The following is a 13,215-nucleotide window of genomic DNA, read 5'->3' as shown; positions in this document are numbered from 1 at the left end:
AATAACTAAGAGTCTTGAAATTCATTTTTACAAGTATTAAAAAAAAAGACCATTACTATTAGAAAATGACCTACCCTAAATTTTGTGTGTGTTTGGTAGTAAGAGGGATATGGACTGGGAGACAGAATAGAGAGAGGGTAATAAATGAGTGAAAGTTTTCTGGAATAAAATCTGTGATGAAAATTTTGTTCTATCTAGAAGAATCCTTTATCAAATGAGACTCAACAACTGAGAGGAAGTGATGATTACAAATAAAGAGGGTTCTGAATGAGCAAATGTCGATGTTATCAATCTCACAGAGGCATTTGATCCTGTAAACTAATGCTACTTTTCTAATTTTTAAAATTTTGTTTTATAAGTCAGGGCCAGTGAATTATTCTTCCTTTCTATTTTATTCCATTGCTCAGATATCTTTCTTTTAAAAACAGGAATAAAGTCCAATAATAGAATCTTGAGATAATTGAGAAACTTACCACAGTATAAGAATATATGAGTATTATTCATTTTTCCTTTACAGTCTGCATGCAACAAGAAAGAACACTGATTGAAAATATTTTGCTGGAATTAAAATCTATCACAACTAAAACCAAAATCTGGTAAGATCCTATTCAGTGGGAAACGTCTTACGCTAGGTAGACAAAGCAATCTTTTAATAGAGGAATAAAACACATTTCATATATACATAGTCATGTTTATAAATATTATGAAGAAATGCTCAGATGAGGAGATTCCATTACATTAAGTATTTATTGAGCATCTGTTCTCTACCAGGTATGTTGGGAGACACAATTACGATAAAGAGGCATAATATCCAGTTCCTGCCTTCAAGGAGCTTCCTTGAAAGAGACTGGCACAAGATAATTAACCACATCACATTTCGTGTTTGTGGAGGATTTTGTCAGAGATCTCAATCTACTTAGATTATATAACAATTAATAAACTAATGATTTAAGCCTAAACATTCTCTTTATAATGTGACAAAACATAGCAAAAATGATCTGAAATGTTTTACATAACTCTGAGAGGTAGCTGGGGAAGCCATACTAAGCAGCAAGTTTATCTCTTTCTTTAATGACTTTCCTAATAATTTCCAAGTGAGGCAATGCAAAGACAATTTGCAAGTGGTTTATCAACTTTGCCTTTATATAATTCTGCTTCTGTGAGACTGTACTTGTGAATTAATTTGGCTTACTGCAAGCCTAAGTCTACCTTATTTGCTAAAATGAAAAGGGGATTATCACTTAATAGTACCCCAAATTCATCCATTTGGGGCATATTTAGCTTGTATGTTACATCCACAGTTTCTGGAGCAACTCTAAAAGCTACATGGGAAACCCTTTGGACATGTATGTTACATCCACAGTTTCTGGAGCAACTCTAAAAGCTACATGGGAAACCCTTTGGACACTTGGTGCCAAGAGGATAATGGGTTTTGAATATTCTTTAACTACAATAAGGTATAAAGAACATGGAACAAAGTCAATGACCTATTTTAAAACTACTTACCTAGCAAGTCAAACTGTCAAACATTTTATTCCTGTCCAATATCTGCTCCAAACAAGAGTCCAAAACAAAGCAGTGCCTTCTCCTGCAGGTGTCTGCCTCTTGGACTCACAACCGCTGCCCTGGGAGAGCAGGCAATCAGTGGGACAGGTCAAAGTATCTATCATAGAGATCTCCGAAGTTCAGATCTAACTGTTCCACACAAAGCCAATTACATTCAGTAAAGCCAGCTTTACTAAAGTAAATAGGTAGAAAAAAAGATAGATTTTACAAATGTAAATAACAACACTCACAGAGGGGATCAAACTTTTTTCTTTGCCTAAAAGAATAAAAAGAATCTTTAAGACTTCACGGCTATGATTCCATGGAGGAGATTAAGCAGAAGAGATATTTTCTAGTGTGGGTAAACAGGAGCAGAAAATAAATTACATATCTTTGGTTTAAGAGCCATGCTATTTGGAATTTTTTTCTTTTTTTTTTTTTTTTTGCTTTATGGCTTTAGGTGCAAAGGCAAAATTAACACATTTGGATTAAAGGGTCCCCTGAGGCCAAGCCTGGGAACCTGGAGCCTGGGCTCCTGAGACAGCAGCAAGGGGTACTCAAGTGGTCTGAGAAAGTTATAGAGCAGGGACACAGGGCCAGGGCTCTGTGAGGAAAAAAAAAATGTAATTTTAGTAAATGATTTCCTGCAATAAAGCACTGAGAAGTAAGATAAATCTAAAAAGTACTTTAAAACAAATTTAAAAATGAGCATTTTGACTCTGAGGGAGTGGGGGGGGGTGAGGAGAGAGAAAGGGAGAAAGAGAGAGAGGGAAGGAAGAGAAGGGAGGGAGAAGAGAGAGAAAGAGAAAAAGAGAGAGAGAAAGGAGAGAATTTTCTGGGTGTTTGTGGCCAGGAGTTAAATAAAAGACAGACTAGCGTGATTGCAAATACTTTTTCTGTACTTTCCAGAATACATTAGTGTAAAAATGAAGCATTTAATATTAAAGATATATACCTTATATAGGCAAAATGATCACTAAATTTGGGTGATATCATATTTTATAAGAGGTAATTACATCTGAATCACATGTATAGTCTTGTTATTAAAATTAAATAGCCAGTTTTCATTTGTAGGCAGAAGCAGATATGAAGTGAGAGACACCAGTGAAAAAAGAGACAACAGAGGAGCAGAGAAAGGATAGAGGAGAATGTGAGCAAAGGATCAGCAAACAATCTAGGCAGGCTAAACAGGAGGTGGAAGGAGAAAGCTTAAGGAAACTCAGTATACTTCAAATGTAAGTGAATAAGCATCATAATCTAAGTGGAAAAAGAGGCTTTTCACACTTTACCAAGGACTTATTTTCGGGAACAGAAACATAACTTCTTAGGTACAAGCAGTTATTTCCTGATCCATAGTGGTATGATGACACTTGACATCAATGAGAGTGAGTAAAGGGTGGAGTACAAGCATTTATCTTAATGTTGTTAATTGCTACCCATTAGAAAATAAATGGCATTTACACAAAGTTTCATAATCTGTTTCCATAGGCCCTCTATCTACTGAATAAGCAACTCCATTCTATATTCATTGTTATCCTCTCACTCCACATACACATACTTACATATATTTGCCATGAACTACTTTTCTAATTTAATGTCAGATGCTCAATTTTATACTTTAAAAATACAACTGAAAATATGATCTAAAAATGCACCCACCTCCAAGTTTCTAAATTACCTGTGGATGAAAACTTCATGAATAATCCATCCTAGAAATATGGGTGGTGCAGGCTTCATTTACTGAAACAATCTAAACGGGGTCTATAGTTTCTGGGAATTGGGGGCATGGCCACTCCTGTGATCAAGAAAGACCTGGCTAGAGAGAATAAAGTAACTATGACTTTCCACATTTCTGTTAAGTGAGGCCTTACTAAAGAATGGATTCTGGTACCATTAACACTTTAGAGAACTCAAACAGAACAAGAAATCAAGCTACCCTCCTGAATGTGAAAAATAAAAGAAAAAGTTTATCGATGATGTTGAATAAGCAAGATTTCCCTTAAATAAGATCTCATAATGTTTAAATGGTATCGTTTCCTTCCAGATTTCTGTGAATTAACACAGGATACAGAATGCTAGCAGCACAGTACATGAGACTAGATGAGAAAGAAAGGCTTGAGAACCATAGTCACTTCTCTCCAACTCTGTCAACAGTCTACTTCCCCACAGCCAGAGGTTCCCAGTTTTCCCCAGGTCTCTGTTATACGCTGTAATGAAGGTTAAATCGTTTAGAAGCCAGTGGGCAGAGAGGGATGGACACCTAATTACCCATTTTTCCCAAACACCCACCACCCCTTACATTGTTGCCTAATACAGCCCATCCGATGGGTTCATTGAGATCGGATAGCTGTCTTAGCCTTAGTGTCCAGATATTTCTCTTTCCCTTGGACTATATATGGCAGAAAAAAAGTGAGAGAAACTTAATTTTCTGTCTCTCTGGGAAATGAAAAGTTACTTACATCCCACTGTTAACATCCCTATTCCTCTCACTTTAATATAAATTAGTGGTTATCAGCATGGCTTAGGTATCAGACCAGGGCTGGAGTTCTCTGGCTTCATTCACCTCTATTGGCCATGGTTTTGGGTGAATATGTTATCCAAACTCTCTCACCCTTAATTCCTTCATCCATAAAAGGAGGACATACTCTCTACTTTTCAGGATTGTTGTACTTACTATATAAGATAATGTATATCAAGTCTTTAGTGTAAAGTTTCTGGCACATAATAAATGACCAACATTTGGCAGTTATTATTTTTATTTCTAAAAGTAGTTTTTTGTTATTAATCTGTGCTCCCTGAAAAAAAGAAAAAGAAAGGAAGAAAAAGAGGTATGTGTCTGTCAGTATAATATTAAAATATAGATGAATCTCCATCCTCATCCAACAATTTTAACACTCCCTGGGCTGCCTCTGAACCAGCAGAACTCTTCAGGAGCATCTGTATGGTCAGCTGTTGGCAGTAACGGCTTTTTTACTAATTCCTAGTAAAAGTCCTGAGGTCACTTGATTACCCGTGTATCCCAAGAGCAAGGGACCACCTTGTGAGTAGCAAAACCTTAAAGATACTTCTGACCCAGTCCTTATCAATTAATTTATCTCTCAATATATTCTGGCTACAGTTGTGTTCCAGTTAGTTTTAATCAAACTGTTACCATTAATTTTATTTAAACATGTGGTGCCATTTCCCAACTCTGTACTGTTAGACATTAATATTTATTTTTTATTAAAATGGTGGAATGGTTAAATAAGTGTGAGAAACCCTTTATTAACCTTAGTAGGCCATAGTGCATGTTCACATATCATTAATTGTAAGAAGTCGGTCCTACGATAAAGAAATTTGTTTACCTTTGTGCAGTATAGCATTTTGCAGGCTTATCTGGCTTTGGACAAACTTTAGAAGACTGTCATTTGTAGCAACTAGAACAATGACCATGGTAAGTACTCAATGGAAGATATGTTAAAGGAATAATGTCACCCAGAGAAGTTAGAGGTTCTCTCTTGCTTGTTATTAGGCACTACTTGTACAATGTTGACTACCTGAATTTGCTTGAATATGGTATATAGCCCCCAATATGTTCTCATGAATATAAGGAGTTGCTTAGATGTATATGGAGGGAGGCAGGCATGAAAACAGGTTGTGTGGTATCACAATTATTTATTAATTTTATTTTTCTTATTTATTTTTTCCCCTCAGAATTCCTTTTTTTTTTTTTAAGGTGACATCGGTTAATGAAATCCAGTAAATTTCAGGTATATAATTCAACAGTAAGGCATATATATATTCCACTGTGTGTTCACTGCCCATAGTTAGATTTCTTTCTGTCACCACATATTTGATGCCTTTTAAAAAGATGTAAATATTTTAAAAGTTTGAATTGCCAATTGACTATATCACATAAGAAATGTAAATTTTTGATAACCTGTGTTTGTGTGAATTGAGTATAGCTCTGAGCCATTAGCAATATTTAAATACTAATTTTTTTTTCACATAATGCTACAAAAATTGTAGATGTTAATTATAGACTCTAGGTGGTGGGTATATGACTATTCATGTTTAAAGTTATTTAACAACTCTGTACATTTAAAATGTTTATAATAAAAAAATTGGAAAAGATATAACTGCATATAGTTTGCTTATTCCAAAGTAGAATATAACAATATAATTTTTATATTCTTCATTTCAATTTGAAATACCTCTTACCCACTCAGATAATTTAAAATCATTTTGATCTAGGAAATAAGGCTATACATGGATGTTAATGAACCTGACTCAGCAACAGGAAATGGCTTTGTATAAATTGTTGACAAAATGTTTATAAGACAGAGTAGATTCTAATCATGTTATGCACAGCGCATTAATGCTAATTTTTACAGGGTTATTATTATAGCCTTTTCACAGATTGGTAAATTTAGATATAAAACCTGTCTAAGGCTGAGGAGCAAATCACTAACACAACTGGGGTCATCTACACCTCGTCTGTCAAATGCTCTCTACTTTCGTCATGGAAATTCATCCATAAGTAAAAAAAGTATAAGTCGCTTAATCTAAAGATTTACTAATACAATATGTTTGTGTATAAGTGAGAAGGAGTATACAATTAAAACTTATGTAAATGAGATACTATTATGAGTTGTTTGATCTGTGCTTGCCAAGTCTTCTTTATTCTGAGGCTTGTAATTACAGTGCCAAGATGAAGATGTATTTTAAACAAACAATGCTTCTCCCTTTTTTTATTCTTAGGCTTTTTGATTTCAATTTTGGCAACATCTACTTTTAGTCATAAGTCTGTGAAGTAATCTCATTTTAATACATTTAGAAATGCAAGGGATGGTAATATTTCTTAAAATGTAGATAGAAAACAATGAATTCTTACTTAATAATGATACTTTTTTAGAAATCAAGAAATTTAGACTTCTTTCAGAACTCATGAATGAAAACTATAAAATGATTCTTACATCAACATGTGTTACTATCGGAATCCCAGGAGGATCCTTAATATGAAAAACCTATTTGTATTGTGGAACAAATCAGATCTAGAATGCCAATGAGAACAACTTAATATTGTATACGTGTCTCTATAAAATCTGAACATTTTATATTCTTACTGAAAGGCCAAAACATCTCGCTCTTATGTGAATATTTTGGCTTCTGGCATGCTGTACTGACACCATCTTGTCAAGGAATCTTCAGAATGACATCATTTGGGAAGATCTTTTTAAAGTCTTTGAGCCAAAATGTTTATACAATACCTTTATTTTAAATGAATACAAATGTGGGCTCTTCCAATACAAATGTGGGCCCTTTGTATCAAGGTTTGAGCTGCACCCAGGACCGGTGTGCTAACTTGGAATTTGGGGAGTAAAATGATAGCAGGGTTCTTCTTCCAGATCCACTATGCTCACAAGAGAATTTCTCATTACTTATGCATTTGTTTAACAATCTCATATACATTTGGGGAGGATATTTTGGCCTATTGTAAAAATATCATTTCCTCTGTTTCCTGATTTAAAAAGTTTATGCATACATAATTTATGTCAAATATATGGAAAATATAGAAGTATAAAGAAATAACACCAGCAATAAGCATTATTAGCATCTTGATATAGTGTTTCTCTCACTATTAAAATCTATTTCTGAGTTCCAATACAAGCTTTTTTCTTTATCTCAGTGCAAAAATATAAAATAAAATAGAATGAAACTTGATCTATATGGTTCGTGAATTTAGAGAACAAGAGTTTGGATAAAGAGGGATACCTATATAGACCTCTATATAGCTCTAAGTATATTCAGATAGCTGGAAGTCTATAAATCAAAATGAAGTTTTTGAAGAAATAACGTATTTTTACAAAACATACCTCATATTTTTAAGTAGGTAAGGCCATATAGGTTAGACAAAAGAAAGTTTCAGCTCCTCCTGCTAATATCTCCTTTCTCCCACTTTCTTATAATTTCTGAAAGTATGGCCTTATATATATTTTTAATGTATTGTTCTTAAAATAGATCTAAGGACTACTATCATAAAATATTTCTTTGTAATTACAGCTAAGAAGAACATACTTAAACGATTTAAATGTTGTGCTCTTTAAAATGTAAAATCAGAATTTTTGTCCATAATATAAATCAGTTATAGATATTCAAGTACACAACATTTTTAATTGTTATAAACAAAAATTTAATTGTTATAAACTGCTGAAGCTAAACTCTGTGTTAGTAAGTTAACTACTTGTTTGCTTTCTTTCTGAATTGCATCAATGGACAAGAAAGCCAGATCTAGTTTCCCAGAGAGGAATCATTAAGGACAGAAATAGTCTCCTGAGCACAGGAAATCTGTAAGCATCTAAACAAGGAAAAGCAGGCTCCAGGGAAAATGACAATGTCACTAACATGCTCATTCATGTCTGGCCACAGAACCACCATAGATATTTAAAAGCATACTAATTAGGGCAAGGTAAAATGTATTTGTTTAAAGAAAAATCACACTACTAACATATATATATATATATATATATATATATATATATATATATATATATATATATATATATATATATATATATATATATATAAAACACGTAATTCAAACCAAAAGCATTAATGTGGATATAAATCCCAATAATGAAAATTGAAATGTCCTTTTAACTATACCCATTATTCTGCAAAAGCATCATTACCATCTATTTCTCTTTATTTAATGGACAGAGTTATTGGCATGCAAAGTCACAATTTAAGAAGTGTAAAGGGTAATAACCAGACTTTTAAGCAGCGGAAACAAAAAGCTCCATAAAAATATTACTCTTAATTTAGTAGAAGAATGTAAATCTGAACGTCTGATATTATGCAAATTGAAATTTGGTAGTATTTCTTGAAGATTTCAGAATTAGTACCTTTATACCCAAAAATTCTTTCGTGGTTAGTTATATGCGTATTGGGCAGGGGGAGGGTGCAAAAAAAGCGGGAAGCTGAAAAAGTCTTTAGAAAGTGAAGAACGCCATTCAAACACTTTTTTCACTCATCATCTAAAAAACTGACAGACACATATTAAATAATTAAAGAATAAACAATTGCGAAAGGCTTCCTCATTCAAGTAACATTCTCCATAATCTACATATACTGAACCAAGGAATCTTAAATTGAAAGTAGTATGTGCTTTTCTGAATTAGTAAAATTTTACATGCTACAACCTCTAGGTTATGCTTTTCCACTAGAGGCCTCGTATTTAAAACACCAACTGATACAGGTATTCTTAAGAACATGAGTTAGTTCCTACCTCTACATAGTCCTTGGCATGGCCCCAATCTCGTTTGGCATCCAGATTTCCCAAACTGAAACATTCCAGTTGTCCAAGGTAAATCTTAGCTACTGACCGGCTAATTTTTCGAGTAACAAAATTAGCTCCTAAAAAGAGACAAAAGATGTATTATCAGTAGAGTTTATTTGACATCTAACAGTTTGGTGAACCAAACCAACTCTCAGCCTCTGGGCATTCCTTTCATTCTTTTTTCCCCCCCTCTTTAAAATAATAAACATAAACATCATATACTCCTATTAATAAAGCTATTTTGAGGCTCACGGGGAGAGGAAGAAGAGAATAAGTTAGCTCACAGGGTATATAACTAGTTAAAAGAAACAAATGAGAAATGCATTTGGGTTGTCAATAAGTGGTGATCTAACTTTTTTATAACTTTTATTTAGAAACTTGCACAGTGATCTGATTATAAATTATGGCACATTTCTAAATCAAAAGTTCTCTATACTAACCACAATGCCACCTTCCAATTTCATTCAAGGGTTACCTACAGTAATGGGCTCCTGAATTCTTTATGAATATTTTGAAATGAATGGATGAAAGGTGTCATGAATTGAAGAAAGTAGTGAAATTGTTTTAATGTTCTCTGGTCTTTAATGAAAGCCTCTATCTACTTTTAAAAGATCATCAAAAAGGACATTAAAAGACACTGCTGAGACAATTTTATCTATGCTCCTGAATCTAGGTAAGGTTATCATAAAATACCAAGTAATGCAAATTCTCAACGTAAGAACACACACATGAGCTAGTCAATGGCTTCATATAGTTTAGATAGATTACTATCATGATTTATCACTTCTCAATAACTTTAGCTTTGTTCTTTTGCAGATAAAGCAGGAAGGTGAATGTTAAGACAACAAGTTTTGGCTTCTAGAGAAACTGGCACAGGGATAAGGGGAATTTTTCTTAACAGGTTTTCTAATTTGGGGCAGGAATATGGCCCAGTGCAAGTTCAAACACATATTAAATTCACTTACTACACAAAATTAGTATATACATTTATAACATTATCATTAAAAATGACAATGGGTCTTCCATGGAAATCTAAAATTTCAGTTTCTCTTAGCAGTTCATAGAGTATGTTAAGAAATCAAAAGCTTCAACTTTCTATGGCAGTTTATGAAATACTGATCTCCTTCAAAAAGAGCCTTTCAAAAAGAAGATATGTTTATTAGGCGTAATCTCTCTCAATCTATTACCAATCAGCAATATTTATTTCCTATTGACTTGTAACAAATTTAGGTTTCTTGATGTCTACCTTTCTATTTTAATGTCAGGACTATACTATAATCCCAAAGGATGCTAGATAAACTTGTAATGCCAAATCATCACAGGAAGTTCCTGGCACAAAATAGTTCAGATTATTCTATTTACCATAAGCTAATGTTTAGGAATCAAATGGAAGCATGTGACTTTGTTCAAACAATTTACTTAGGCAATCCTTTCAACCAGTATTAATTGAACACTTACAAAACACCAAGCACTAAGCTGGGGGATCCAGGAGTGAAGCAGCAGCAGAAAGGAAAACACAGACAAATAAATCAGTGTTGCCAGAAATGAAATGACATATTTGCAAGGACAGAAACATTCAGGGTCTATAGCATAGCTTCTGGGTGTGGTCAGGAAATATTCACCAGAGAAGAAGCCTGAATTGAGTATCCTAGTGAGATCATGAAGGGATTAATTAAGTTGTTAGACAGGGACAGTGATCCAGACAGGGGGAATAACACATGCAAAGATAGGGAAGGGCCTTTCAGCAGGCCTTTCTCTTTAAAACCCTAACGTAACTTTGTAGTGACCACAACAGGATACCTCTGATGATAGCCACTGCTTTTAGCACAGCGCTAAGCTTTTTAGACAGAAACACATTTAATGTTCAGAGCAACCCACGAACTAAAAATTGTTTCTACCCCTATTTTGAAGATGAAGAAGCTGAGATCAGAGAAGTTATGCCAATTGGCCATTCTAAAACAGAATTCAAAACAGTGTCTATGTGGCTATAAATCCCAGGCTCTCACCTTACCAGGATGTAGAATGGCATACTAAGGGTATGGGAGACATACTTATCTGGATCCAAAAGTTATCTTGGATGCCTAGTCAAATTTATTTGAAATTTCTAGTTCTTTAAATTTAATTTTTAATATTATTTATAGCGGTTGTATTGAGATCCAATTCACATACAATTCATCCATTTAATGTGTATAACTCAATGGCTTTTATTATACTCAGAAACTGTGCAGCCATCACTATAATCAATTTTAGAACATTTTCATCACTCCAAAAATAAAATCCATGACCTTTAGCAGACACTCCTCATTTCCCCCCGCTCCCCAAGTCTGCTGGACTTAGGCAACCACTAATCCACTTTTTGTCACTATAGATTTGTTTATTCTGAACACTTCATATGAATGTTATCATATAACATGTGGTCTTTTGTAACTGGTTTCTCTCACTTAGCACAATATTTTCAAGATTCATCTATATTACAACATAAGTTAGTACTTCATTCTTTCTTTATGGCTGAATAATATTCTATTATGTGGCTATAACACATTTTATTTATTCAATCATCAGTAGATGGAAATTTCGGTTGTTTCTATCATTTGGCTATTGTAAATAATGCCTCTAAAAACATTCATGCACAAGTCTTTGTTTGGATATTATGTTTTAATTTCTCTTGGGAATATACCTACAGGTGGAATTTCTGGGTCACAAGGCAACTCTATGGTTAACCTATTGAGGAACTGCCAGACTGTTTTCCAAAGTGGCTGCACCACTTTACATTCAAATCAGCAGTGAACTGGGGCTCTCATTTCTCCACATCCTCCCTAACACTTGTTGTGGTTTTATCTCTTTGATGATAGTTATCCTAGTGGGTAGTAGTGTTATCTCACTGTGATTTTGATTTGCAGTTCTCTGAAAACTAATGATATTGAGCATCTATATTTTTATGCACCCATTGGTCATTGGTTTATCTTCTTTGTAGAAATGTCTACTCAGATCTTTTGTTCATTTTTAAGTTGTATTACTTGTCTTTTTATTATTTGAGTTGTAATAGTTCTTTATATATTCAGAATCCAAGTTCTTTATCAGATACATAAGTTACAAATATTTTCTCTCATTGTGTAAGTTATCTTTTCCCTTTCTTGATGTCTTTGATGCATAAAAGTTTTTGTAATTTTGAAGTCCAATTTCTTTCTTTCTTTTTTTTTTTTTTTTTGTAGTATGAGCTTAAGGTACCATCCCCAAAAAGGTTTTGTCTAGCCCAAGGTAATGAAAGATTTCTCCTATACTTTTTAATAAATTATTAATTTTGTTTTTATAGTTAGGTCTTTTACCCATTTTAAGTTAATTTTTGTGTATGGTATGATGAAAGGGTCCAACTGCATTCACTTGCATGTGGCTATACAGCTGGCCTAACTCTATTTGTTGAAAAGATTATTCTTTCTGCCTTTGAATTGTCTTGACATCTTTTGTTGAAAATCAATTAACTGTAACTGTATGAGTTTATTTCTGACTTTAATGCTATTCTGTTGATTTGTATATCCATCCTTATGACAGTACCACACATTCTTGATTATTATAGCTTAATGAAAGTTTTAAAATCAAGAGTGGGAGTCTTCTGACTTTGTTCTTTTTTAAGACTATTTTAGATATTCTCAGTCCCTTAAATTTCCACATGAATTTTAGAATCAGCTTGTTAATTTCTGCAAAAAAGTCAACTGGGATTTTAATATGGATTATGCTGAATCTGTAGATCAATATGGGAAATATTGCCATTTTAATAATATTACGTCTTTTCAATTCACGAGCACAGAACGTCTTTTCATTTATTTAGGTCTTTTAAAATTTCTTTTAGCAATGTTTAGTAGTTTCCAAAGAGTAAGTTTTGTACTCCTTTTGTTAAATCTGTTCCCAAGTATTTTATTCTCTTTGATCTCACTATAAATGTAATGTTTTCTTAATTTCATTTTCAGATTAATTTTAAACATTATTATTGCTACCATATGTTTTACTAGTTAATTCTTAGTCTAGGTTTAAAATGATTTTTAAAAAATTCTTTCTCTTCATTTTTATTCCTTTTCATACAAGACTGCTCTTTTTAGGAAAGAATTATATAAAATCATTATACAGGAGAGCTAAGGCCTTAGAGGTCACTTTGTCCAACCATCCCAAATGTGCAGGTAAATAAAGAGAGTCAGAGAGGCTGAACAACTGCCTACAGTGAGGACAAGTAGCTGTGCCTTACCTCAGCCTGTCCCACCTCACTAACCTGCAGTACAATGCAGGAGGTATCCGCCCTCAGATTAGATTCCTTATATGGTTGTGCATTATAACACATGTGGATAATGGAACTCCCCATA

General features: G+C 33.5%; 1 protein-coding gene across 4 annotated transcripts in view; it reads right to left on the bottom strand.

The window, feature by feature from the left end:
- GMDS (GDP-mannose 4,6-dehydratase) overlaps positions 1-13,215 on the bottom strand; it is a 603,038-nt gene that overhangs the window by 297,774 nt on the left and 292,049 nt on the right. For all 4 annotated transcript variants that reach the window (XM_039869468.1, XM_039869467.1, XM_039869470.1 and 1 more), the window contains exon 7: positions 8,813-8,940. In XM_039869468.1, coding sequence (XP_039725402.1) covers positions 8,813-8,940 — 128 coding nt within the window. The remainder of the gene's footprint in view (positions 1-8,812; positions 8,941-13,215) is intronic.

The sequence above is a fragment of the Pteropus medius genome, unplaced genomic scaffold (assembly GCF_902729225.1).
Source record: "Pteropus medius unplaced genomic scaffold, Ma_sr-lr_union100, whole genome shotgun sequence".
In the NCBI taxonomy this organism is placed as follows: Eukaryota; Metazoa; Chordata; class Mammalia; order Chiroptera; family Pteropodidae; genus Pteropus; species Pteropus medius.
The sequence above is the reverse complement of the archived record's forward strand: the minus strand, read 5'-3'. Positions and strand labels throughout refer to the sequence as shown.